At 42.8% G+C, this 27,385-nt stretch overlaps 1 protein-coding gene across 4 annotated transcripts in view; it reads left to right on the forward strand.

Moving 5' to 3' along the window:
* The first annotated feature begins 6,796 nt into the window (after nucleotides 1–6,796).
* Nucleotides 6,797–27,385, forward strand: part of SMAD4 (SMAD family member 4) — a 30,672-nt gene continuing 10,083 nt past the window's right edge. For 2 of the 4 annotated variants that reach the window (XR_002908384.2, XM_024205039.3), the window contains exons 1-5: nucleotides 6,797–7,094; nucleotides 23,477–23,845; nucleotides 24,536–24,710; nucleotides 25,162–25,191; nucleotides 26,850–27,062. Coding sequence is in view for 3 of the 4 variants with exons in the window: in XM_024205039.3 (XP_024060807.1) it covers nucleotides 23,597–23,845; nucleotides 24,536–24,710; nucleotides 25,162–25,191; nucleotides 26,850–27,062 (667 nt within the window). In the remaining variant the exon portion in view is untranslated. Of the gene's footprint in view, nucleotides 7,095–19,179; nucleotides 19,763–22,728; nucleotides 23,846–24,535; nucleotides 24,711–25,161; nucleotides 25,192–26,849; nucleotides 27,063–27,385 lie in introns of those variants that run through there. The other 2 variants (XM_029910898.1, XM_029910897.1) reach the window with 2 other exon arrangements.

Here is a 27,385-nt window from a genome sequence, read left to right on the forward strand (position 1 = left end):
TACTCTGCAATCCACTCCTGAAGGTTTCTAGGGATGACAGCCTTTTTTTTCGACCGCAACAGGACACTGTCTCATATCACGCTGCAGTGAGTTTGGCTGGCCCCATTGCAATAAACAGGATATAAACATACAGATCGCAGCTTCGGTCTCTGTGTTTTTATCACCCTCAGGAGTGAGGTATCAGCCAAAATCAACACTGCCTGTGAAAATAGTGCTAATATATTCACTGCCAATTCCCTGTACCCACGCCCAGGGAGGGAGGTCTAACATTTTCATAGATTCCAAGGTGAGAAGGGGCCATTATGATTATCTAGTCCAGGGGTCGGCAACCTTTCATAAGTGGTGTGCCGAATCTTCATTTATTCACTCTAATTTAAGGTTTCGCATGCCAGTATATATTTTAATGTTTTTAGAAGATCTCTTTCTATAAGTCTATAATATATAACTAAACTATTGTATGTAAAGTAAATAAGGTTTTTAAAATGTTTAAGAAACTTCATTTAAAATTAAATTAAAATGCAGAGCCCCCCGGACCAGTGGCCAGGACCCGGGCAGTGTGAGTGCCACTGAAAATTAGCTCGCGTGCCGCCTTCGGCACGTGTGCCATAGGTTGCCTACCCCTGATCTAGTCAGACCTCCTGAATAACACAAGCCATAGATCTTCACCAAAATAATTGCTAGAGCAAATCTTTTAGAAAAAACATCCAGTTTTGATTTAAAAATTGTCAGTGATGGAGAATCAACCAAAACCCTTGGTAAATTGTTCCAGTGGTTAATTACTCTCACTGTTAAAAATGTATGTCTTACTTCTGATCTGCATTTGTCTAGCTTCAACTTCCAGCTATTGGATCATGGTATACCTTTCTCTGCTAGAGTGAAGAGCCAATTATTAAATAGTTGTTCCCCATGCAGGTACTTACAGACTGTAATCAAGTCACCCCTTAAGCTTCTCTTTGTTAAGCTAAATAGATGGAGCTCCTTGAGTCTGTCACTATAAGGCAAGTTTTCTAATCCTTAATCATTCTTGTGGCTCTTCTCTGAAACCTCTCTGATTTATCAACATCCTTCTTGACTTGTGAACACCAAAACTGGACACAGTATTCTAGCAGCATCTTCATCAGGGCCAAATAAAAGGTAAAATAACCTCTCTATTCCTAGTCAAGATTCCCCCGTTTATGCATCCAAGGATTGCATTAGGCCTTTTGGTCACAGGGTCAGCCTAGGAGCTCAGGTTCAGCTGATTATCTGCCATGAACCCCAAATCCTTTTCAGAATCATTGCTTCCAAGAATGGAGTCCCCCCTCATGTACGTATGGCCTACATTCTGTGTTCTTAGATGTATACATTTACATTTAACCATATTAAAATGCATATTTGCTTGCACCCAGTTTGCCAAGCAATCCAGATCATTCTGTATCAGTGACCTTTTTTCATTATTTACCAATCCCCCAACCTTTGTGTCATCTGCAAACTTTATCAATGATGATTTTATGTTTTCTTCTAGGTCATTAATAAAAATGTTAAATAGGGCAGGGTCAAAAACCAATCCCTGCAGGACCCCACTCGAACCATACTCATTCAGTGATGGTTCTCCATTTACGTTTTGGGAAAAGTTAGCCATTTTTTAATCCATTTAATGTGTGTCATGTTGATTTTATATTGTTCCAATTTTTAACCAAAATGTTATGCGGTAGCAAGTTTAATGCCTTACAGAAGTCTAAGTACATTACATCAACACTGTTACCTTTAGCAACCAAACCAAACCTATCAAGTTAGTTTGACAGGGTCTATTTTTTGTAAACCCATGTTGCTTGGCATTAACTATATTACCTTGCTTTAATTCTTTATTAACTGAGTCCAGTATCAGCTGCTCCATTATTTTGCCAGGGATCAATGTCAGACTGACAGACCTATAATTACCTGCGGGTTTAAATTCTCATAAAGTATTTCCTGGAACGCCTCCCTCCTTGTGCTATTCGGGGCTCCAGGCTTCAGTTGTGAGGCGGGGGGACTCGGGGCTTTAGCGCTGCGGGACAAGCCAGGGCTCAGGGCTTCTGCCAGGTGGATTTCAAAATATTTACCGGAGCTTCGCTGTGGACAGCTCCAGCTGAATTTAAGCCCTGATTACCTGTTTATCTTTTTAAAAAATATTGGCACAACATTAGATTTCTTCCAGTCTTCGGGAACTTCCCTACTGCTCCAATATTTACTGAAAATCAACATTAATGGTCCAGCAAGTGCATCAGCCAGCTCTTGGATGCAAGTTACCTGCTGCTTTACTAGCTACTGTTTTACATCCTCCTGAGGTACTAAAGGAGTAGAAAGCATGCTGTCATATCATACCAAACCTTGGGTTTAGCAGGCCAATGCTCAAACCACTGAGCTATCCCTCTCCCCCCCCAATCATCTAGTCATCATCTAGATCTAGATCATCTAGTGTGACCTCCTGTATATCACAGGCCACCAACTTCTGCAAATTAAACCACTGACTTGTAACAAGACAGTGTTGCAAGTTTCCAGAACGTGATCGCCACTCGTTTCTCCACTGTCAGTGTGGCTCTCATTTTGGTGTCCCTGCTCCAGAGGGCTGGGGTGAGCTCGGCGCACAGAGCCAGGGCTGTGGCCTATTGCATTCGAAAGTTCTGAAGCCACTGCCCATCATCCCAAACCTGCATTATGATGCAATCCCACCAATTAGTGCTTGTTTCTCAGGCTCAGAAGCAGCACCACGAGATGTAGACCTGCTCTGTGAATGCCAACACCAACATGGCTTTCCCCCCCCACTACATCCATCAGGATCCAGTTATGGTACTCAAATATCTCATCACAGTTCCACTTGTAGCAATACTCCCTCAAGCTCTGTGAATTGTATGTCCTGTATCAGCAACACACATGAGCATCGTGCTGAACTTTGCAGGGTCCATGCTTCTGTCAGAGAGATGGCAGAGACCGAAAAGGGCCCTGTGGGAGTTTTAAAAAAGAGTGTAAAACTTATGGGATGTGGAAAGTATTATGGGCTGGATAAAGTGCCATGGTGGTAACTTGACCCCTAATACCCAGAAATCCCTGGACAAATCACTACTATCCCACTGTAGTGAGGCAGAGTGGCCTCCCGCCAAGCCTGAGGGGGAGGGGCTGCTCTCTGCACCTGGGTGGGTGCAGCCAGGCCGAGCCCAGCCCTCAGGTTGGAAGTTAAGAGGTGGGACAGGAAATATAAGAGGTGGGGCCTCCAGCTTAGTTGGAGAGGAGCCAGGGAAAGAGACAGATGCCTCTTGCTTGCTGCAGGCCTCTGGCTGAACCGGGCCGTGACCTGCCCCCAGAGGAGATTGAGCCTGGAGAGAAGCATCTGGGATGGCTGAACAGCCTGAGGAGACGGAGGACCCGTGGATGCTGAAGCCCCTCCCTGGATTGTGGTAGGAAGCAGCCCAGGGAAACCAGACTTTAGTCTGGTTTTGCTGTCATTGCTTGAGTTGGTGTGTTTCACTGGGATCCCTGCTGACCCATTGGTGAAGCCCTCTGCCACTGTCAGGGCCCTGGGCTGGGACCCAGTGGAGTGGGGTGGGCCTGGGTTCACCTGCACCCTGCTGCCAACCCCACCCCTGGGCTGGCAGCCTCCCCATCTTAGGCTGAAGGGTCTGTTTGTGGCTCTGCCCTGCCTGAGGGCCAGAGCCCCCCAAAACTGCTTGCAGCTCTGCCCTGCTTGAGGGCTTGGGCCCCATACATTGTAGCCCTTGATTTGCTAGTTCTCCCCGCAACTGGGCTGACCTCCCAGTGAGGCAGAGTGACCTCCCTCTGAGCCAAAGGGGGCGGGAGGACTGCTAACCCACTACACCCAAGCACTGTGAAATGTCCCAAAAGGCACTGCGCTGGAGGATGGCAAGGAGCAGACTGATACCTACCTATCTATGGCGCATCACTCTGTATATTGACGCAAGCACTCCTAGTGAGTATGGGCAGTGCCAATGCAAGCAGCCAAGTGTGCGTGCACCCAAGTAATATTAAAAACTTTGGTGGTTGTACACCAACATAACTTGTGTCAACCCAACTTTATAGTGTGGATATGGCTCAAGTGTTGCAGGATCAAGCACTCAGAAAGTGAGAATGTCTTTGTTAAAAGAAATAAAAGCTTCTAGTTTAAGAAGCTTTGTGTGGGAGGGAAGGAAGTTTGCTTCATTTAATAGTGGTTAACACTATTGTCTGCAAACCTTAGCATAATTTTTTTTTTAAATTATCTGTACAGAAACTCAGTTCTGGATGTTATTCCTTGCATTATGCATTTTTATGTTCTTTTATTATGCTCATCACCATAGCAACTGGACACCTTGCATTTTAAAATCAAGTTACAAAGCAAGGATTAAACCCGGCCTTGGTTAGCACAGAGAGGTGATAGGGAAGTGCTGTTCTGTGTTCTCTGCCAAAAGACTCCTCCTGTCCAACACAGGAGTCCATGCGACAGAGAGGACTGATGATGTGCTCTCTAGAGCTCACTTTGCTGCTTCTCTGAGCTGGAGTAGTGTACAGCAAACAAGTTAATAACTGATACTCACTTCCAGCATGTCTCTGTCTCCCACAGAAATCGTAGAAGCACAACAGGGGTAATAGACTAAAATCCAGAACATTCTGGGGAAAAAGATCTGAGAAAAGAAGAAACAAAATCATTGCAAGGGCCCTCATTCACCCCTCCACTGTCAGGACCTTTGTTCACCCCTCCACTGTCCCAGAGAAAAATAAACAGCTCCTTATGAGTTTCAGACTGAGGCTGCTGACAGATCTAATAAAATCAATATGATCACCTTTCCATTATCTCCTTTGAGCAATCAATCACACGTATTTCTGTGCCTGAAACCTAAGTGGCAAGGTGCTGGCAAGTGTGCAAACTCACCTGCGGTGGGTAGAAATATCAAGTCTAAACTACAGAACTCTTCAAAACCCTTTCTTCAGGACTTGCTTTGTTTCCAAAACACAAACTCAAAACCACAACAAATCAACTTAAGAGCACTGGATTACAGCCACACAGGACTTTCCAGCTAGGAAGGAAAGGGCTACACACCCTTTCCTGAGGGCATTCCCAGCATCCACCAGCTGGGAGGGAGAGAACACACATACACACCCTTCCTCTAGGGGACTCCTTCCAAACTATTATGGTAAGATCTACTCTAGGGTTTCCCTAAATCTGTGTCTCTGGTGGGCTGTCCCCTCTAAATAGCAGGAGGCCTTAAGAATTCCCATGGGCCACATGCTTGCTCCTAGTCATGTAAGCTGCAACTATAGCTCCTGGGTATAAAGGTCCCAACAAGGTCTGTAATAGGCATATTGGGACATGCGTATGTGCTGCAAGGCCCCGTGCCCTGATACACAGGGACTGCAGAAATATAGATGATACAGGCATTGTCTGTTACTATATACTATAGCCCTGCCCCAGAAAATGAGAGGTCCAAACAGGGATAAGTGGAGGGGCTGTGGATGGGAAATGATGGCTCTTTGCACACCCATACCTCCCAAGCCTCAGGCTTTCGACTGAGTGTCAGGCTTTTGAGAGGCTCTTCAGACTCAGGAGTGCTTCCAGAATCTCAGGGCTTTTGACTGTGCAATTGCAAAAAGACAGTGAAAAGCTAATAAGAACATAAGAACGGCCGTACTGGGTCAGACCAAAGGTCCATCCAGCCCAGTATCCTGTCTACCGACAGTGGCCAATGCCAGGTGCCTCAGAGGGAGTGAACCTAACAGGTAATGATCAAGTGATCTCTCTCCTGCCATCCATCACCACCCTCTGACAAACAGAGGCTAGGGACACCATTCCTTACCCATCCTTGCTAATAGCCATAAATGGACTTAACCTCCAAGCATTTATCTGAGAGACAAAACCAGAGAGCTGTATCCTGTTTGGACAGACTTAATTGAAGGCAGTTCTTAGGACCTGTCATTACCTACATATCTTTGAAATAGCCAGGATATACTATTTTCTTTGACCTAAAAACATTAATTTGCTGTAGATTTTATTAAGTCAAATGGCAAAAGCAAGCTGAGATGGGGGATGAGTGGAGAGAGAGAGAAAGGGGTTGAAGGATTGCAGCCAAGAGAATAATTTCAGGATTTTCAATTTCCAGATGAAGGCGGGTGTATGTAGTTTCGCTGCTGCCTTGGACTGACATCATGTCCTGCTGTGCAGGACGGCATTAATGATCCCCAACAACTGCTTGACCCACCCCGTGTTTAGCTCTGCCGGCCTAAGCATCAGAGGATGTCTGGACCAGTTTGCAAGGTGCTAGCCCAGCACCCCTGTTAATCTGTCAATTTCCAACTCAGGCAAATGGTGGTCTCTGTCCTCTCTCCTCTATGGGTGTGAAATAGGAACAGACACCCTGATTTTCCTTCAGCGCCCCAGCTCCACAGGCTGACCCCCCAGATACGGAACCAGAGCAGTAGCCCCCCCCACAGACATGATGCCCCCACACAGCAGCTAACAAATTCCCACCAGCAACAGGAGTCAGACAGGTGCCCCAGTAACTGCTCAGAGTATTGTAGTCCAGAAACCTGGGCCCCTGAGAACGGGAAAAGCCAAAGGAGAGTGGAAAGGAAATTCACTTTTTTCCCCTTACGGCGGGGACAGAAACCACAACATTAAAATTCACCCCTACAAAAAAGCACCCGCCCGGCTCCATGGAAACGTTATCCAGCGCTTTGCGACCTTAGAGACGGTGGTTGCCTCTAGGCGCATGCGCAAAAATACAATTTCCCCGTGGTGATGGTGGAAGCAGGAGGGGGACTCCCTGCTCTGGCGGGGTTGCCCGGATGTTGCGCATGCGCGGAGGCAGCTGGACGTGTCGGCGGCGGCGGAGCGGCAGCAGCTGCAACAACAACACGGCGGAGGCGGCGGTGGTAACGGGGCAGCTGGATCCTTCCCTCCCCCGCTCCGGAGGCCCGTGAGCGCCTCCTCCCCCACCCAGCCGGGGCCGCCCTGAGGGGACAGGCCGCGCAGCCCGAGGGCCTGGCCCCTTGCTAAGGAGGAGGCGCACCAGGGGCCGCCGCACCGGGGCGGGGGGGAACAGGGGGGCTCGGGCCCGCCGCGGCCCAGCCGAGCCTGGAGAGCCCAGGTAACGCCCGCCCCCGGTTGTATCCAATCACACACCGCCTCCCCCCGAAAGTGCGCCCCGCCCCCACTCCGAGATAGCGCGGGTCCCCCTCGGGTCCCCCTTCCCGGAGCTTCCGCTCTGCTCGCCCGGAGGCTTCTGCGCCCTGTGGCTGCTTGTCCTTGGGTGGGTGCGTGCCCCGAGCGGGGGGAGGGGAGCTCTCCAGCCCCCCCCCCGGTCTCTTCTCCCGCCTGCGGCGTGTCCCTCCCCAGGTTCCCCTCTTTGGCGCCAGGGGAGCGCCCCTGGGGCTCCTCCCAGTCGTAACGGGCCGCCCGTGTACAAACGTCCCAGGACTGCGGCCAGGGGACCCTGGCACCCACACGGAGGTCCTGGTGCTGATCCCACTGCAGGATTGGGGCGTTAGGAGAGCATCCTTCCTCCCTGCTTGCTCCCTTTCCCTCCTCCATCCCCTCCAGTTTACACGTTCTTCCCATTTTCTTGCCCCACTTATTTGGCTCCCCCTATTGTAGGAGGTTGCCCACCTTGTGCTGCACTCTGCTCCATTCCCCAGCTCCCTCACTCTTTTTTTCTCCCTGTGGTATAAAAGGTTTCTCTTCTCGAGTCTCCTGTTGATCAGTCTCTCCCCAGTTAAGCTCTTCCACCATCCTCATTATTGAAGTGCCTTTCCTGCCACTCTATTTTTTGATACTGTGGCCCGCAGCTCTAGTTACACTTCTAAAACTAAAACGTGCTGTGTGTTTTTTGTTGTTTATTTGGGGTTTTATCATATTTGGTTTCTGCTCTGAGATTGAACACATCTTGTTTTTTTTATTGTAAATCATGTTTTTAGTTTATTTTAAGGTGCCTAGAGGCCTTTATGCTTTGAAAATATTAAAGCATACTAGGATCTCTGTGTGTTTTTTAACATCAAATCCCAATCAACTCTTTTTGTGTGTGTGTGGGTCCCTGTAAACTAGGTAAAAGTTGTTTTCAAACTCTGTGACTATTCTATTTATAATCTTGCCTGTAAATTAACATTTTATATGTACTCTAAGTTTATTATTTAACTATGTGAAGCATTTCGAGATAAAAATTGTATGTAATTGCCAGACAAAATAGTTCTACTAAACTACAAAATTAATGTAATGAAAAGGGAGGCATCTTATCCTTCTTACCCTCCGTCTGGCCATCATCTTGTTTTGGCTAGATGATGGTTGGAACAAGGCTTTCTTCCACTTCACAGTCATTAACCTATTTTGATTTTTCATTTCCTTGTCTTACAGGCATGTATATGCATTTAATATTATTTTTTATTATTAAAAGCAGTATTCATGCACAGAGCAAAGCTGTAAAGAAATCAGTACAAATGTCCCTGAAACTGATCAACATCTAAAATTAGTTTTATAAGTAGATGGGTTTAATTCAACTTACTTTATACAAGAAATAACACAATAGATTTGTAGATGTTGAGAAATATCTGTATACTGTGGTGCAGAGCAAAGGACCTGAGTGCAAAGAATTTCAAAAGTACTGCACGTATTCTGAAAAATTCTTTTGGGGCTGGAATTTTCCATGCTTGGTCTCACCACAGAGGTGAAGATTAAAAAAAAAAAAAAAGGCTTGAGCAAACACAAAATGCTATCCCTGTGCAGTTTTCAGTACAGAAGGCACATTAGCTAAGTACCCATTGCTATGGTATCAAGGCACTAAATAAAAATATAAAATTACACTAAATTTGTTCATAAGAGTCTCCTCTTCCTTCTATTATTTGGTTCAGTCACCATTATTTCTTTTACTTATGAGATTTTGGCCAGGTTATTGTTCAATCTTTATTGAAGGAAGCCTTTTGCAAAAAGGTGGGTTTGTATTGTGCTCTGAAAACAGTCTGCTTTGGGCTTCCTTTGTTCTGTGTTAAGGAGTTCTACAACTTAAGGCCCTCTCCTGAGAATATCCTTTCCTCAGCTCCTGAAATGCTCACTCTGGCCTCTATCAGTGAGACAGAGATAGTGAGCTAGAGGTGTGGTGGTGGAGAGGGTAACATGCTCAGCTACAATCCTGAAGGTCATGGGTTCAAGTCTTGATTGATCTCACACTGAAAGGCAACTTCCAGTTCACCCAGTTGCAACATGGGTTCCTGAGCCTTTGTGTTAGGGCTATCACAGGCAGTTAAATGTGATGCTGGCACCATCACTCCCTTGTGTACCATTGGCTATGAAACTAACAAGCCTTAACCAGTCACCCCAATGAGCTATAGGCTTGGGGAAACTTTTATTTGACTCTGTCAGTGGTAGCATCCCTTATGAACACAGATGTCTGAGAGTCAGCCTCTCCATCTGTGTGTTTCTAAGGGCTTGTCTACACTTAGTGTAGCTGTGCCACTATTGCTCTTAGTGAAGATGCTGTTTTACACCAACAGGAGAGGTTCTCCTGTCAGTGTAGGTACTCTACCTCCCCAAGAGGCGATAGCTATGTCAATGGGGGAAGCCCTCCCATTGCAGCACTGTCTAAACTGGGGGGTTAGATTCGTATAACTACATTGCTCACGGGTGTGGAACTTCTATGCCCATGAGCAACGTAGTTATACTGACATAGGCTTTGTCTACACTTGGAACTTAAGACAGTCAGGTCCTAGCTCATTGAGGGTCTCAAAGATTAGGTGTAGGTCTTTGAAACGGATCCAATTTGAATGACAGCCAAGAGAAATATGCAGCACCCCACTGTTGTGTGTGATCATTAGGGCCCTACCAAATTCTTGGTCCATTTTGGTCAATTTCATTGTCATACGAATTTAAAAATAATAAATTTAATGATTAAAGATATTTAGATCTGAAATTTGACAGTGTTGTAACTATAGGGGACCTGACCCAACTCTGAAGGCATCAGCACAGAAGTAAGGGTGGCATGGTATGGTATTGTCACCCTTCTGTGCTGCTGCTGGTGGGGCGCTGCCTTCAGAGCGGGGTGGCTGGAGAGGGGCGGCTACTGGCCAGGTTCCCAGCTCTGAAGGCAGCGCCCCTACAGTAACCTTGTGACCTCTCCCCCAACCCTCTTTTGCGTAGGGAGCCCCATTTTGAGAAACACTGGTCTCCCCATGAAATCTGTATAATATAGGGTAAAAGTACACACAAGACCAGATTTCACGGCCCGTGACGCCTTTTTCATGGCTGGGAATTTGGTAGGGCCCTAGTGATCATCTTCCTTCCCTGACAAAGTCAGGCTGTTGTATGTACTACAAATTGGAGTTTATTTGGCCTTTACAAGACCTTAAGAATAATGGCTGGCTGTACGGGAAGGGAAATTGAAATACAAAAACCTAGATTAATATAACTTGAAAATGTGATTCTATTCTGAAAAAGACTGTGTAAACATGGTACCTATTCACCATCTTTTCCATATACAGTAACTCCTCACTTAATGTTGTAGTTGTGTTCCTGAAAAATGTGACTTTTAGCGAAACGATGTTAAGCGAATCCAATTTCCCCATAAGAATTCATGTAAATAGGAGGGTTAGGTTCCAGGGAATTTTTTTTTTTGCCACACAAAAAGCATTATATACATTTTAAACAAGCAATTTAATACAGCTCCCCTACGCCTCCCCGCCCCCCCAGCGCCTCCTGCCTGCTGGCGGACCCTGTGGATCAGTGCCTTCCCCCTGCCCCTTCCTGTCCGTGGCAATCAGCTATCTTGCGGCATTCAGGAGGCTGGGGGGAGGAGCAAGGACGCTGCGCGCAGCCTCCCCCCCCCCCCCCCCCCCCCCCCCAAACGCCCCAAAACCCGCGGTTGTCCCCAGGGGGGGGGGGGGGGGGGGGGGCCTGCCAGCTGTGGACAAAGCAGGCGGCCAAACGACGTTATAGAGGAGCATTGCACAACTTGAAACGAGCATGTTCTGTAATGGAGCTGGGACGTAACATCGAAACAACGTTAAGCAAGAGGACGTTAAGTGGGGAGTTACTGTATGTATTTGATTCATAGCTGTTGTCTTGGGTGACAGAGTGAGGGTAGGGGTTTTTTGTCTACTATTTCTGCTAATCCTGCAGAGGCAGCACAGCTAAGCTAGATCCTTGTGTATCATCAGTAGAAAGGTTTACTGTGTTCCAGTTACAGGACCAATCTGTTACACTTGTAAAATGTCATTGAAAGCAATAGGTGCGCACAGGTGGAGGCTGAGAAAAACAAACAGATAAACTCTTTAAAGGCAGTTAAGACTTCAGATTTGGTTGTTCCACAAGGAAAAGAGGCTATCTACATCTTTGAATTGTTGTCTTCTCTTAATTAAATTAAGATGAAATATTATTGCTACTGAAATTTGTCTCAAAGCATTTCTTGAATTCCTCTTATTCTGTTTTGTACAATTGTGCCAAATATTTTTTTATTTTCTTTTGTGTTGTCCTTGCTTTAGTATAAATGGATATGCCATTTCCGCCACCACCATCAGTGAGAGAGCCAGCATTGATGTTGTTTAACTTAATTCAAATTGAAGACAAATTCTAATACCTAAAGAATAGTATGGATAACATCCATCTACTGCTTGTCATCTATATCCGTACCAGTGTAGTGCTATAGTAGTTCTGCTTGCTGTTGCTATTGTGTGCTGATGGTGCTAGTATCTACAAATCTGTTTTTTGTTGTTGTTGTTCATTCAGGCAAGTAGAGAGAATTTGATGTGGCTGGGAAAGCATCTACACTTGGGGCATTCGGGCATATCTGCACCAAGACATAAAGGGTGCTTTGTTTGTTTGTGGGCTTCACTTTATTAAGTTTATTGTGGAAACTCTCATTCTAACACTGCAGTAGTAGAAGACCATGAAACTAATGTAATAACCAGTTAAAATGGACAGTTTGATAACCAGCTGCTACAAATAAATTATATGTTCGTTGGAAGCTGAAAATAATTTTATTTTTCCCTCCAGTTTTGCTTCTAAAGGACCAGAAATATTTACTCATTCAAATTTGCCTTCCCTAAGGATACATTTTTGGGCATCAATTCTGGAATTGTTTTTCATCATTGAAAGTTTCATCATAGTGCACTCTAGATATTAGATTGTAAGTTTATGTATGTGTTTGATGGTGTACGTCACAGTGGAGTCCAACCCTGTTGTGGCCTCTGGGTGCTCCTGTAATATAAATGTTAAATTAAAAAATCTATAGTTTATGTAAACCCTCGAGCAATAAGAGATTGTCTCCTTAAAATGTTAGTCTTCAGTCATGAAGAAATCTGTCACGAAGTATATTGTGTCCACTAATGTGCTTGTCTTAGAAAGTATTACAGAAACAGATCAAGTGGCTGATGGTCAAATGATTTTTTTTTTTATCATTGCCTTCAGTGCTGTAGCCCGAGCAGAAACACAGTGTACTATACATGGTGAATATCTCCATATACCTCAAAGTTGCCTGAAAGGCATCAGCAAGAGCCCGAAGTGGTCATCTTTTTATAGTAAAATTTGGAAATGTTTGAATTCATTTTGAAATCTTCTAAATCTGAGGATAACCTATTTTAAAATCCAGAATAGGAAGCTCTGGATGATTCGGTGCACAATAACATGAGGCGTATCCAGTTGAAACTTGGCCTTAACACCATCTGCAAAGATAGCATCAAAGTAATAGACCATCTTCTCCTCTAAAATCATATTGTGTTTTGTATCAGTAGCTGGTTATCAAATTGTGTATTTTAGCTTGGTTGATAAGTTAAAATGTTGCTTGTCTTCCTGACAAAATAATTGTCTTCAAACTTTCTAACTCTTGTGACCAATAGCTTGCAATCTTTATTCTCCCTCTTAAATCAAATCAAACTATCTTTCAGTTGCAGCTGCTGCTAAAATGTCCCAGTTTGCAAAGCTCTAAAACTTGATACACAGCCTGCTATATAGGTTGGCTTGAAAAATAAACCTCTGCTGGAGTTTTTGTCAAAGGATAAATTGCCTATGATTGAACTATCTATCTGTAGCTGAAAATCTCAAACCCAGTCACAACAGATCTCTCTATTCAGAGCACTGACAGATGGCACGTTCAAACCAGGACTCCGCCTCAGCCATGCTTATTAGTACACTTCTTCCAAGGCATTACTTTTGTGGCTGACCTCAACTAGGCCCACTCTCCTAACATCTGGTAGCTTAGTTCAGTCACTCTGCTCAGCCCCTCCTCCTCTTATTACTTATAGACAGATCAGTACTTTTTGCTCTAGTCACACTCGGCCCCTTCAACAACCCTTTTTGCTGGCACCTTAGTGTTGCTGTGCCTGTCACTCAGCGTACCTCCCTTTCCTTGTCTGGCAGGCAGAAAACCTGATGCTTATAAGAACAGGAGTACTTGTGGCACCTTAGAGACTAACAAATTTATTTGAGCATAAGCTTTCGTGGGCTACATCCCACTTCTTCGGATGCATAGAATGGAACATATATTGAGGAGATATATATACACATACAGAGAGCGTGAAAAAGTGGGAGTTGTCTTACCAACTCTGAGAGGCCAGTTAAGTGAGAGAAAAAACTTTTGAAGTGATAATCAAGATAGATAATCAATATATATCTCCTCAATATATGTTCCATTCTATGCATCTGAAGAGCTTATGCTCAAATACATTTGCTAGTCTCTAAGGTGCCACAAGTGCTCCTGTTCTTTTTGCGGATACAGACTAACACGGCTGCTACTCTGAAACCTGATGCTTATAGTATTTCTACTTGTCCCAGGCTGCTGCACAATAGGATTTTTCTCAGTCTGTGAAATTGTCAGGGTTGTAATTTGGTCTAAAGGTCCTTTATAATTGATGGTTATATACAAGGAAAAAACACAGATTAACGTTGAGACCCCCAGTCAGGTATGAAAGTACTTGATTAGGATATGATTGAAACACATCAGAATAGAACCCCAGAATTGCCTTTTTACAAAGTAATTTTTCAGAGGCAAACCTCAATTTAAGGTTCCTAATTTAAAGGCTCAGACATCAGGAAATAAAAAGTTAAGATTTTCATAGTTATGACAGTTTGGCTACATTGCAAGCATTGTATTTTTGATCCTTTTCATTTTGATTGGTTGGTTGGAGGGTTTTTTTTGCGGGGGAGGGGCTCAAATGTATGTCATAAAATATATCACTTGTGCACTATGGTTGAATTGAGAACACTAACTCATTCATTTACTGAGCTAAATACACCTGTGTCAGCTGTGCCATAAGAGCTTTGTACGATATTCAAGGTATAGATAATTTCTTTAGCACCTAGCTTGGGAGGGGAAAAAAACTGCAGCTGTTGGAGTCCAATGTCAGATTGTACATTACCTTTGAATCTATTAATATTGAGAAGATTGTTATTTAATCATTTTTTCTGGTATAACACAGTTTTTTTTTCCTCTATAACAGAGCAGGAGGGAAAGCTAATTTGTGGTGTTGCACATTTAGTTCAAGAGATTAGACTGCCATTTATTGCCAAACTCTTTCAGTTGATTTGTAATGTGGAGAGTAGTCATTTATCTGAGACCTCAGTGGATGGAAATCTTGCTTTCAGATATAAGACAAGCACTTTGGGGCAGATTTTTAAAGGTATTTAGATGTGTAAATGTACAACTGGGCAGTTAGGTGCCCAGTGGGATTTTCAAAGGTGCCTATCTAAAGCTTTAAAAATGCCATTAAATTATGTTTAGTTAGAAATGTATACCTGAGAACAAAAAAAAAAAAGTCTGTCTAGTCTCACTGCAGCTTTCTCACTTTGAAACAGATTTCTGAGAAAGCCAATGTTAGCGATGTTATGAGACAGGTATTGAATTTGTCAGCATTTACAGGGGATGAATTACCTCATCTGAGACAGCTAAACATGCATCTTCCTGGCTGTTGGCCATTACATTGAAAATATAAGAATTTAATTTGGGTTCTAACTGTTTCAAACTTTGGCCCATATACTGTTACTATTCATTGAAATCAATGGGATTTCTGTGTGTGGATCTAGATCAGCATATGGCTCTCTTCCTGCCTTCACTCTGCCCCTTCTGATCTTGTTTTTGTTTTATTTTTAGCTGTTTTAAAAATATCTGCTAGAGATACTTTGGCAATCTTGAGAGATGAGTACTATCTTTATATTTTACATTTAAATTGTATACTGGTAAAAGAACTGATAATAGTCATATTACATTTTTAGGGTTAAACCTTCAACATTTGTATCACCTTAATGTTGTATACTTGCCATTTACAAATCTAGTGCTTACCTAGTATTTCTTCCTTGGAAGGGTTCTAATGTTAAACACGTGAGCTAATGTGAAGCATTGTCTTCCATTTGAACTAACTGGTGGGGAAAAACAAGTAACTCCTCTTCTCTTTTCACCATTTAAGCCCCTCAACTGGACAAAAACAAAAGTTAGAGCCCTGAGTTTGTCATACAGTATTGAACATATATGAAACCTTTTTTTTTCTTTTGGTTCATATGGAAGTGCATTGTGCACCACCACAACTACATTGAATTTAAGCTTCTTGCACATGTTTTCATAAGTCCACCTCCCCCTTCTTATCCACTCTTGACTCTGTTCATGTCTGTATTTGCTAACAGCCCACACAGTGCCAGTCTTGATGTTATGTTTCTCTGCTTCTCCCACAAGCATCTTTGGACTTTTCACTCCACCTCATCTGCCGAGATAGATTGTCCTTCCTGACCTGATCAGAAGGGGAGGTAGCCATGCAGAACTGTGATCTCTCCTGAAGACTCACTTTGGCTGTGATGCCTGCAGAAACTAATAATCTGATTATGAGAAGATTGTAGTAACTTTGAAATAATATATATTTCAATTAAAATTTTTCTTACCCAGGCATTATCAGTTACATCTTGTTTGCTTTACTTCAATATTATTTCCCTTTTACCCAAACCTTTCTCTGTTTGTCGGTCTGTTTGTCTTTAAAACATGTAAACTCTTTGTGCAGGCAGCATGTCTTCATTTGTTTAGAAAATATCTAGCATATTGTGGATGCCGTCAGTTATAATAAATAGTAATGAAGTGGGGGAACCTTGTAGCTGTTTGCCCACACTTTAGGGCAATTATCCAGTGGTATTTTAAATTGTCATATTTAATATTTTGGGTTTGTTTCTTGATTAAATTGACCTCTACACTGTTGTGATTGGCTTAACCACTAGTGTAAATCAGTTGGGTGACGTATGAACATTGACCCTGAGTCTGCCATCTTGCCCAAAGACATTTGTTGGACTGCGGATAACATGTATCTACATCTATTGGCATCCTTCCTTAGCTTCTCATTTCCTTCCTTAATAATATAATCTAGTTTTCCTTCACTGAGAGCACCTTCTTCCTTCTGTCCCTTTGGGCCAAACAGTAGCTTGTCCCGCCTCAACTGTTATGTAGTGTGGCTGATTTTTAATAGCTGACTAGCATAGTGTTCAGCTTTTTAAAACCAAGTCTGACAAAATGTTTATGGATTGTATTTTGTAAAAAATGTTAAAGGTCATCTGTCAACGGTAAAAGTGCCTATTTTTGCTTCCTTTTTGATATATGAAGAAGAACCTGAAAGATTTTTAGAAATTACAGGTTTCTACTTTTCAAGCACTGGCAAATTAGTAGGTTTGTGACAATGAAAGAGAGGTTGGGGTTTGGAGGGAGGGATTTTTTTGTCATCATTCAAAACATTGTTTATTTGGCTTTTTCATATATGTGGGTTGTTTTTGTTTGTTAATTTCAACACTCCTGTACTTCAGCTGAGGGTGTAAGCTCCCACTTCAGTTCTCTACTTGTCCAAGGAGTCCTTCAGTAAAAGCATGGAAATCATATCCTAATGTTGCTAACATCAAAGCAGAAAAAGTTTGTTTAAAAACTAAACCAAACCTTTCACGCCCTCTTCAGAATAAAAAACAGAGGCACAAATACGTTTGTTTTTTTTCCTCTTTGACCACAGGGTATGTCAAGGGGCTTCCTTTGTTGAACCTTCTTGATAGTTCTAAGGCCTCATTTATGCTGGAGAATTTGGTATATTAAATAACTATCTCTTAAATGCTCAGCATGCTGCACACTAATTTGCTGCCAGTATTCGAAAGACCTCATATCATTTCTGTTGTTCCTGCTTTGAGCGAGTCTAAACACTTGTTCTTCGCCCAGGCTAGCCTGTAGTATTACCTTCCTACCGTAGATAAGGAATACTGTCAAACTAGCTGGAATACTAATTTTCCCATCGCTGTTCACTCCTTTGGGTCTTCTCTAGGTTGCTTTTTGTATTTCACTGTCCTGGGGTCAAGTTGACCAGAAGCACCCCATCTGCATAAATTGGACTGCTTTTCAGTGCCTCACAACTTGACTGGCAATGAGTTTTTCAGTAGCTCACACAGAAAATCCTATCTCTGAGCACTTGGCTTGGCCTCCATTTTGGGGTGATGTTATAGCAGGGGTGGGCAAACTTTTTGGCCCAAGGGCCACATCGGGGTTCCGCAACTGAATGGAGGGCTTGGTAGGGAAGGCTGTGTCCCCCCCCCCCCAAACAGCCTGGTATCCACCCCATCCCACTTCCCGCCTCATGACTGCTCCCCTCCTGGGACCCCCGCCCCCTATCCAACCCCCCTGCTCCCTGTCCACTGACTGCCCCGACCCCTATCCACAGCCCCCCCCGGGACTCCCATCCCCTATCCAACTGCCCTCTGCTTCTGGTCCCCAGACCACCCCATCCTGGGACCCCCACCACCCCAACTTCCCCCCAGGATCCCACCCCCTTATCCACCCCCCCTGTTCCCCATCCCCTGACTGCCCCCCCAGAACCTCTGCCCCATCCAACTGCCCCCTCCTCCCTGACTGCCCCCCAGGACTCCCCGCTCCCTTACCCAATGCCCCCGTTCCCCACCCCCTTACCAGCAGCAGGAGCTCGCAGCCGTGACACCCGGCCAGAGCCAGCTGCGCTCCTCACGCTGCCCAGCGGGAGCGATGGGCCAGAGTGTGGCCTGTGCGGCAGCGTGGCTGCGGGGGAGGGGGGATAGCGGGAGAGGGTACGGGGATTAGGCTCCCCGGCCAGTAGCTCAGGGGCTGGGCAGGACAGACCCGCAGGCCGGATGTGGCCCGTGGGCCGTAGTTTGCCCATGTCTGTGTTATAGAAATTGCTGCTATTATCAGGGATATAGCATAGCAGTTGTTCTGGAAATTGGTTCCCAAGGGACATTTTGCTTGCACCTCCATATTCCACAGCTTTGTGTGGACATGAGGATAATGGAAGTGAAATAGCACTGCAATGTAGACACTGAGTAATGTCAATTACATACAAATCATTACTAGCATTTTAAGTATAGACAATATAATTTCCATTGTAGATGGACCTAAATGCTTGCAAATTACCGGTATATCTTTATTGTTCTGGTATGAAAATGAGGAGGCATGTGGCACCCGCCTACCATTGTTAATTTTAAACAGCTGCCTCCTACTTTGAATTTCTTTGCCTAGTTTAAAAGGATATATCACCCTTCACTACCTCGGTGTAGTCCTGAGTAGGAATTAGTGTTTCGTTCATTCAGGTGGAGAGAAGTGTGACAGTGGAATTTCCGGTTCAGTTTGACTTTTAAGGAGGGTTTTTGAAGAATTGGCTAGTAATAAATTGTTCAGTGGGACAGTAGCATCTTGGTTAGCTGTTTTTTCAATCTGTATTTTAAGTATTTGGCTATTTTAATTTGTTCCTGTTGTTTCCCAAATATAATTGTTTCCCAAAAATATTTTTTCCTTACTTGATACATTACGTTTGTATAAAACACTAGTTGTTACACGTCTTTCTTTTTACAAAAGCAGACCAGTTAAAGTTGAGTTTTGAATTCTGTAACTTAAGCATATTTAGTTTCTCGTAGGGTTGCTAACTTTACATAGCTTCTATTTAGGGCTGATCTACACTGAAAACTTAACATCGGCATAGCTATGTTTCTCAGGGGTGAAAAATCAACTCCCCTGAAAGCTGTAGCTATGCTGATTTAAGCCCTGATGTAGACAGTACTAGGTTGACCGAAGAATTCTTGCATCAGTTTAGCTACCATCTCTAGGGGAGATGGATTTAACTACAGCGATGGGAGAATCCCTCATCACTGTAGGGAGTATCTACAGTCAAGTGCTATAGTGGTGTGGCTGCAGCTGTGCCACCATAGTGTTTTACGTGTAGACATATTCTTAGAATTTTGTAGTTATGTGCAATACTGTGTTAAAAGCATCTCCTTTCTTTTTTTTCCCTTGGCCCATATTATCCAAATGAAGGATTTAACTCCATTTTTCTGAAGAGAGAATTTTTTAGAGGATGGGATTGAAAATTGTGAGGTTTGGGCTTGTTTCTGAATTTTATTTGGCCACCAGATTAATTTGTGTTGATAGTTAGCTGAACTGGTATATTGAAATACAGAATCCCACTCTAAAATCGGTCCATGTATATATGTCCATTTCTGGGTCATCTGTTGTCCCCACTTTCCTCCTGTGCTCTATACCTTGCTCACTCTTCCCTTCTCCGCATTGGTACTGGAGATTGTATGGTTATAGAACTGGGGCGGATATATTTTCAGTTTATTTGGGTTCCTGTAAGCCTCATGAGGTAGAGCTGACAACTCCACTGAACTGGTGGTCTCCTGCTGTTTTTTTTTCTCCTGTTGCTGCCACTACTTCTGTCTCTGTGACTTCAGGGATGGGGAAAAGAGTGGAGGTTCTTTGCAGAGCATATTCAACTCTGCTTCCCCCAGCAATAATTTCACGCCTGAGATGAGGTGAGAGACCCTTCACCCAATGCATATGTTAAACCCTATGTATTTTGTATAACAAGAATAATAAAACATGGTGCTGCATATAAGTGTGATCTAGAAATTTCATGTTCAAATGCATGCTGGGATTTTTACTTGGAAGCTGTTACTTTCTAAATATATAATTAATCAAATCCCCCATTTTTAATTTATACAATTAAAAGAAAGTGAATAGGGTATTTTAAGATACCCTGCATATGTGAAGTAATCATCCTGTAAGGGGAGGGATAGCTCAGTGGCCTGCTAAACCCAGGGTTGTGAGTTCAATCCTTGAGGGGGCCATTTAGGGACCTGGGGCAAAAATCTGTCTGGGGATTGGTCCTGCTTTGAGCAGGGTTGGACTAGATGACCTCCTGAGGTCCCTTCCAACCCTGATATTCTATGATTCTATAAGTGCCCAGGTGTTATAATTTGCAAGTCATTTTTTTTGTAGTGGCAGGGGAGAAATGGGGGGTGTTTATCTTTGAAGCTGGCATTACTACTTTTTTCTTTAAATATCAGGTAGCTATTTTCCATGGATCCTCAATCAAAATTAAGTATATGCTTGTTTAACCATTTTTGGGACATGGATGTTTCTGTAGCAGTTTCTATAGAGTACCAGGATATATCTGTTTGATTTGGATAAACACACTTGCTAGTTGTGCAGTTGCATCACTGAATAGTAAAGTGGCAAACCAGTGGTATTTTAGCTATCCTAATTAGACTTCCTGGAAATCACACCATTTGGAAGACTGGGAAAATTCAACTCCAAAATAATATTGTTTGGTTGAATACTCAGTCAGACCATAGTGTGGTATCCTAAATTGTGTAAGCTTTTTCTTTGAAACCAGAAGGGCCTGGCCGGGGCGCTGGGTCAGGGGCCGCACCAGCGACTCAGTCCCGCTCTGGCCGGGGCGCTGGGTTGGGGGCCAGACCACGTGGCTCGGCCCTGCTCCTGCTGGGGCGCAGGGTTGGGGGGCCGCACTAAGCCACTCGGCCCCGCTCCGGCACTCCAGCCAGGACGCAGGGTCAGGGGCTGCACCACATGGCTCCTGGAAGCCACGGCATGGCCCCGCTTCGGCTCTTACGTGCCCCAATGGGAGCTACAGGGGCAGTGTCTGCGGATGGGGCAGCGTGTAGAGCCGCCTGGCCACACCTCTGCATAGGAGCCGGAGAAGGGACATGCCACTGCTTCTGGGAGCCGCTTGAGGTAAGCGCCGCTCAGAGCCTGCACCTCCTGAGCCTCTCCCCAAGTCCCATCCCCTGCCCTAGCCCTGATCTCCCCCCCCCCCCCCCGCTCTCCAAACCCCTTAATCCCAGCCCGGAGCACCCTCCTGCACCCCAAACCTCTCATTCCCAGACCCCACACCCCCAGCTGGAACCTGCACCCCTTCCTGCACCCCTACCCTAGCCCTGATCCCCCTCCCACCCTTTGAACCCCCTCGGTCCCAGCCCAGAGCACCCTCCTACATCTCAAACTCCTCATCCCTAGCCCCACCCCAGAGCCCGCACCCCCTCCCGCACCCCAACCCCAATTTGTGAGCATTCATGGCCCTCCATATAATTTCTATTCCCCTGACAGTTAGGAAGTTTTTCCTAATGTCCACCGTAAACCACCCTTGCTGCAATTTACGCCCATTGCTTCTTGTCCTATCCTCAGAGGTTAAGAACAACAGTTTTTATCCCTCCTCCTTGTAACAACCTTTTATGTACTTAAAACCTGTTATTATGCCCCCTCTCAGTCTTCTCTTCTCCAGACTAAACAAACCCAATTTTTTCAATCTTCCCTCATAGGTCATATTTTCTAGTCCTTTAATCTTTTTTGTTGTTCTTATCTGGACTCTCTCCAATTTGTCCACATCTTTCCAGAAATGTGGCACCCAGAACTGGACACAATACTCCAGTTGAGGCCTAATCAGCGCGGAGTAGAGCTGAAGAATTACTTCTCGTGTCTTGCTTACAATGCTCCTGCTAATGCATTCCAGAATGATGTTTGCTTATTCTGCAACAGCGTTACACTGTTGACTCATATTTAGCTAATTGAACTAACCTCGTTATCTCTAGCCTGACTCACTCTTGCTTGCATATTTATACCTGCCTCTGGAAACTTCCACTACATGCATCCGAAGAAGTGGGTATTCACCCATGAAAGCTCATGCTCCAATACGTCTGTTAGTCTATAAGGTGCCACAGGACTCTTTGCTGCTTTTACAGATCCAGACTAACACGGCTACCCCTTTGATATTTAGCTTGTGATCCACTATGACCCCCAGATCCCTTTTCGCAGTACTCCTTCCTAGGCAGTCATTTCCCATTTTGTATGTGTGCAACAGATTGTTCCTTCCTAAGTGGAGTACTTCGCATTTGTCCTTACTGAATTTCATCCTATTTACTTCAAACCATTTCTCCAGTTTGTCCAAATCATTTTGAATTTTAATCCTATCCTCCAAAGCACTTGCAACCCCTCCCAGCTTGGTATCGTCCACAAACGTTATAGGTGTACACTCTATGCCACTCTAAGCCATTATCTAAATTATTGATGAAGATATTGAACAGAAACAGACCCAGAACAGATCCCTGCAGGACCCCACTCGTTATGCCCTTCCAGCACGACTGTGAACCACTGATTACTCTCTGGGAACGATTTTCCAGCCAGTTATGCACCCACCTTATAGTAGCTCCATCTAGGTTGTATTTCCCTAGTTTGTTTATGAGAAGGTCATGCGAGACAGTATCAAAAGTCTTACTAAAGTCAAGATATACCATATCTACCGCTTCCCCCCCATCCACAAGGCTTGTTACTCCTTCAAAGAAAGCTATCCAGTTGGTTTGACACGATTTGTTCTTGACAAATCCATGCTGACTGTTATTTATCACCTTATTATCTTCTAGGTGTTTGCAAATTGATTGCTTAATTATTTGCTCCATTATCTTTCCGGGTACAGATGTTAAGCTGACTGGAAGGGACCTCAGGAGATCATCTAGTCCAAAGCAGGACTCTTGTAGACATAGGTTATAGAAAATATAGTAGCACTCACAGGAAGGAAACCTTGTCTGTAAATTGCGTACATACTTGATACATCAACTTTCTAATAGTAGTATCTCAATTTTTTTAACGATTTCTTTAACTTGGGGCAATTTATTCTTTTCCACTAAAAAGCTACCAGTAGCCTAGCAGCTACTAACAGTGGAAATTTTAATTCCAACAATTTGCAATATTTGCTTACAGATCACAATCCAGTACACTTTAATAATGGACATGTCTACCACATACACATAAAATCACCTGTTTCTGAATAATTTCTCCAACATTTATACCCACCCAATCTGTCTTTTGTTTAATCTTACTGATATGAGGTACTACAAATCAGTCTTTCTGGCCCTCTTTTTTTCAAATCCGAGCCCACTCACCCAGGGTTATTTGTCTACTCAGCTCCTTTTCTCATAAAATAATATATAATATATGATCATTTTGTTGTCAAAACTGATTATTAATTAGATTTTTTTGTTTCTAATAACTTTTTGTATAGAAGTTTCTTTAGAAAGTTGAAACATATTGCCAAGGTACTGGTTCAGTTAAAGTTAGTTTTGATACACTGTTAAATTATCTAGTGCTTTGATAACATGTTTGTCACCTCCAAGCTGTGATGTATTAATGCTTTATGAAAACTCTTCTACAATAGGTGTATTTTTCTTCTCTAGGTTTGCCCAAGACCCTATGTGCCTGACATTTTCTTTGATCATCTTTTGTTCGCTAGCCTGAAAATACAGCTTTAAAAAGGATTCCAGACATATTTGATCTGCCAGAAAAAGCTGTTCCAAATGGACAATATGTCTATTACTAACACACCAACAAGTAATGATGCTTGTCTGAGCATTGTTCACAGCTTGATGTGCCATCGGCAAGGTGGAGAGAGTGAAACATTTGCAAAACGAGCAATTGAAAGCTTAGTTAAAAAGCTAAAGGAGAAAAAAGATGAATTGGATTCTTTGATTACAGCTATAACTACAAATGGAGCTCATCCTAGTAAATGTGTTACGATACAGAGAACATTGGATGGAAGGCTTCAGGTTAGTCCAAATACAGACCCAGATATTTTTTTCTACGTATGCTAGTTGAGTGGTAGCAAAAGTGGGTGTAATAGGCTTGGTGTGCACCAAAGAGGAAGATTTGCTCTATGGCATAATTTTCCCCACCGTGGAGGCGATGGAAACCCATGTGCAAACATAGTTTGTTGGGTTTGCCCCTATAACATTTACCATTTTTCTACAAATACCTCTGTTTTTTCAAATGTACATGCCACAAGTTACATAGAAAGACAGTTTCACATCCTGCTAAGGTGTTAACTTTTTAATATAGAGATAAAATTCTACAGTTTCTCCCATAATTTTTATCTACAGACTTCTGGGAGGCTATGATTTGCAATTTCATATAACTTGTGAATTCTCACCACTTTTGTTGTGTTGGCCATTTTATTTCCAATATCGCCTGTCACATTCTTATATTTTCTCCTGGGAATAATCAGATTAGTTTAAATATCCATTGGGATGTCTTTTTGGATTCTTTCTATTGGATCCAGAGTTTTGGAGGATAAGTATTTTTCTAAACATGGCAGGAGAAATTTTTAGTGAATGGTACCTGCTCAGTTCTAGCCAACCTTATTCTGTTAGTAGGAAATGAGCGAAAGTCATTTTTTTAAAAAAAAAAAAATTTTTTTTTTCAACTTTCCCAGTTGACTTTTGTGTCTTTTTAACTTTCAGGTGGCTGGTCGTAAAGGGTTCCCTCATGTGATCTATGCTCGTCTTTGGAGATGGCCTGATCTTCACAAAAATGAACTCAAGCATGTTAAATATTGTCAGTATGCTTTTGACCTAAAATGTGACAGTGTCTGTGTGAATCCTTACCATTATGAGCGAGTAGTGTCACCTGGCATTGGTAAGTAGCCTGTCGTTTAAAGTGGAACAGTGGAAGTAAAGTGTAAATATTTTTTCCTTATGTTCTAGAAAATGTAGACCTAAATAAAAATGTGAGTGCATAATGACATACTTGGTCTTTAACTATATTTGAAATTACTTTTACCTTTTATTTAGTGGAAATAGTTACTGAAGTTTAACTTTGGAATAAACTTGAGGCATAGGGATGAAATTTGCAGTTGCTGTTTCAGCCTTTCGGAACTGAATATCAAGTGGTATTTAGTTCATGTAAACTGTAGGGGAGTGATTTTAGATTGCATATTTCTGTGATATCTCAGCATAGTGTGTGAGATATTTCTGTTAGTTTGTATATATGTTTACAATGCCTCAAGTGAATTCATAAGCTTGTAAATGCATTTCATGGTTTTTAAAGATATTTTTACTTTTTAAAAGATTCCTTTTCTTTTTAAAAGATCTTTCAGGACTGACATTGCAGAGTTCTGGTAAGTAAATTGTTTATAATAAAGATTTCTAAGTAAAAAGAACTAGATTGCATTTTAAATAGCATATTCACAAATGTTCTCACATGCTGAGAGGGGGAGGGAAAGCAAGGATAGAAATGCACTTATTTCTCTAGTTAGGAGACCTTTCAAAATAGTGGTATGTGAAGGAATCTGGTGTGTGCATCAAAGTTATAGCCTAAGCTTTCAACTCACCTTTTATTGTTGCTCTAGTTTCACTCATTTGTAACTTTCCAAAGACTCTGATTTGGGATCAGAGCAAGCATGGAAAGTTACAAGCCAAAAAGTTTTTGGTTTTTGTTTGAACAGAATAAGTCTGGCAGTATAATATATTTACCACCTGAGTTAGATGATAGGAGGAAAATAGACTTTTCCTGTGTAAAATAGTATTAAAAACTAAGACTGCACAACTAATTCAAACATCTGAACTCTAACTTCAGACTTGTGGCAAGTGTGCTGGAGAATAATCCAAATTGGTAAAATGGGGGGGGGGGGTATATTGAAAACTTGGAAACATTTACTTCCAGGTATACTCAGAGAAGGAACATGACAGGGTTTTCGTTACTTCTGTAACTGTATTGTGTATGCAACTGATGCACGGAAACTAGGGTTTTTCTTTCCTCTGAAAGAACAGATGTGGTGGGATTTTTTTGTTGGTTCAGATGCCTGGAAGTCTTGGGTATAAACTTTAAAAAGAAAAAAAATCAAATCAAATTGCTAAACTTTACAAATTTCAACTTTCAATAGACTAGAGTCCAGGCCAGTTTGCTTTCTACTGCAGGAGTAGAAGCAATTGAAAATGATTTATGTGCACAGTATCAAGTTTGTACCAAAGTTTCTAGTACAGTTACTAAATACATGATATGTATTGGTTACATAAGTATATTTTTGTGCTGCTATCTCACTACGGATATGCAACTGATAGAGAACAAAAGGAAAATATTTTAATATCCTTTGACATTTCCTAAACCAAAAACAAACATGGAATTAATGCAATGTAAAAATTTTAGTTTAAAACATTCAATACAGAATGCAAAAGTTAGTATTTGTATTATTGTAACTCACCCACACTAGCCACAGAGAATATTTTGGACTAGTAGTTGTTCAATATGAAGTTAAATCGGTAGTGCCTTGCATGCACATGCACACTTCCAATGGGAGTTGCATAGAAGTAGCTCGAGAGCAAGGCTTTTTCTTATGTGCAGTGTTGGTGAATTAAGTTTATTATGAGATATTGCGTGTTTAAAGTTGTAACATCAATATTGCATTAATGTAAGTTAAAGCGCTTGACGGATAGTGCATTTCCACTTTCTCACCCCCTCCAGCCATACTCTAATGAACAGAAACCAGCATGGTGTTAGTTCCTAAATTATGCATATTCTAAATTGCTATTTCAGAGGCAGCAAATGGAGCTCACCGTTCTTTGGTGTGCTATGCAGTTACTCTTTACACTTCTCAGCTACTGGATGAATTGTTTATTTATTTGTAAACTAGAGAACATGTCACACAATGTTGTAACACGGTCTGTGTAGGTCCAAGAATGCAGCTTTAATAGTGTTGTAATTGTTTGGAAATGGAGCTGTTCCATGTATTTACTTATAAATTAGTAAAATGCACATGCATGCTTTATTTCTTCATAGCTCCATCAAGTATGTTGGTGAAAGATGAATATGTTCATGACTTCGAGGGACAGTCATTATCTACAGCTGAAGGCCATTCGGTCCAGACCATCCAGCATCCACCAAGTAACAGGGCTTCTACTGAGACTTACAGCACCCCAGCTATGTTAGCTCCTACTGAGTCTAGCACTACCAGCACCACTAACTTTCCCAACATTCCGGTGGCTTCCACAAGTAAGGAACTTAAATTATCTGGAATATAAAATCCGAATACTTGAATGGCACAACCATTTGATCTTCTCTAAAGTGGACATTGCATAGGAAACTTGCTTTTACTTTATCAAAGTAAATAACATAAAGTGAAGTACTAGTGTATTCCAAATCCAGGTGGCCTGTTGATCTCAGATGTTAAAATGAGATTTTACTTGGAGCCTAGAATTTGAATCAGTTTTTTCTATTAACCCCTCTTCCCCTCAACTGTTACGCTTACTGAGTTTTCTAAACTATAAAAAACTGATACACACTTCTTGAGAAACCCTTACAAACACTGTTCATTG

Source organism: Terrapene carolina, unplaced genomic scaffold (assembly GCF_002925995.2).
Source record: "Terrapene carolina triunguis isolate 2854851 unplaced genomic scaffold, T_m_triunguis-2.0 Scaffold69, whole genome shotgun sequence".
In the NCBI taxonomy this organism is placed as follows: Eukaryota; Metazoa; Chordata; order Testudines; family Emydidae; genus Terrapene; species Terrapene triunguis.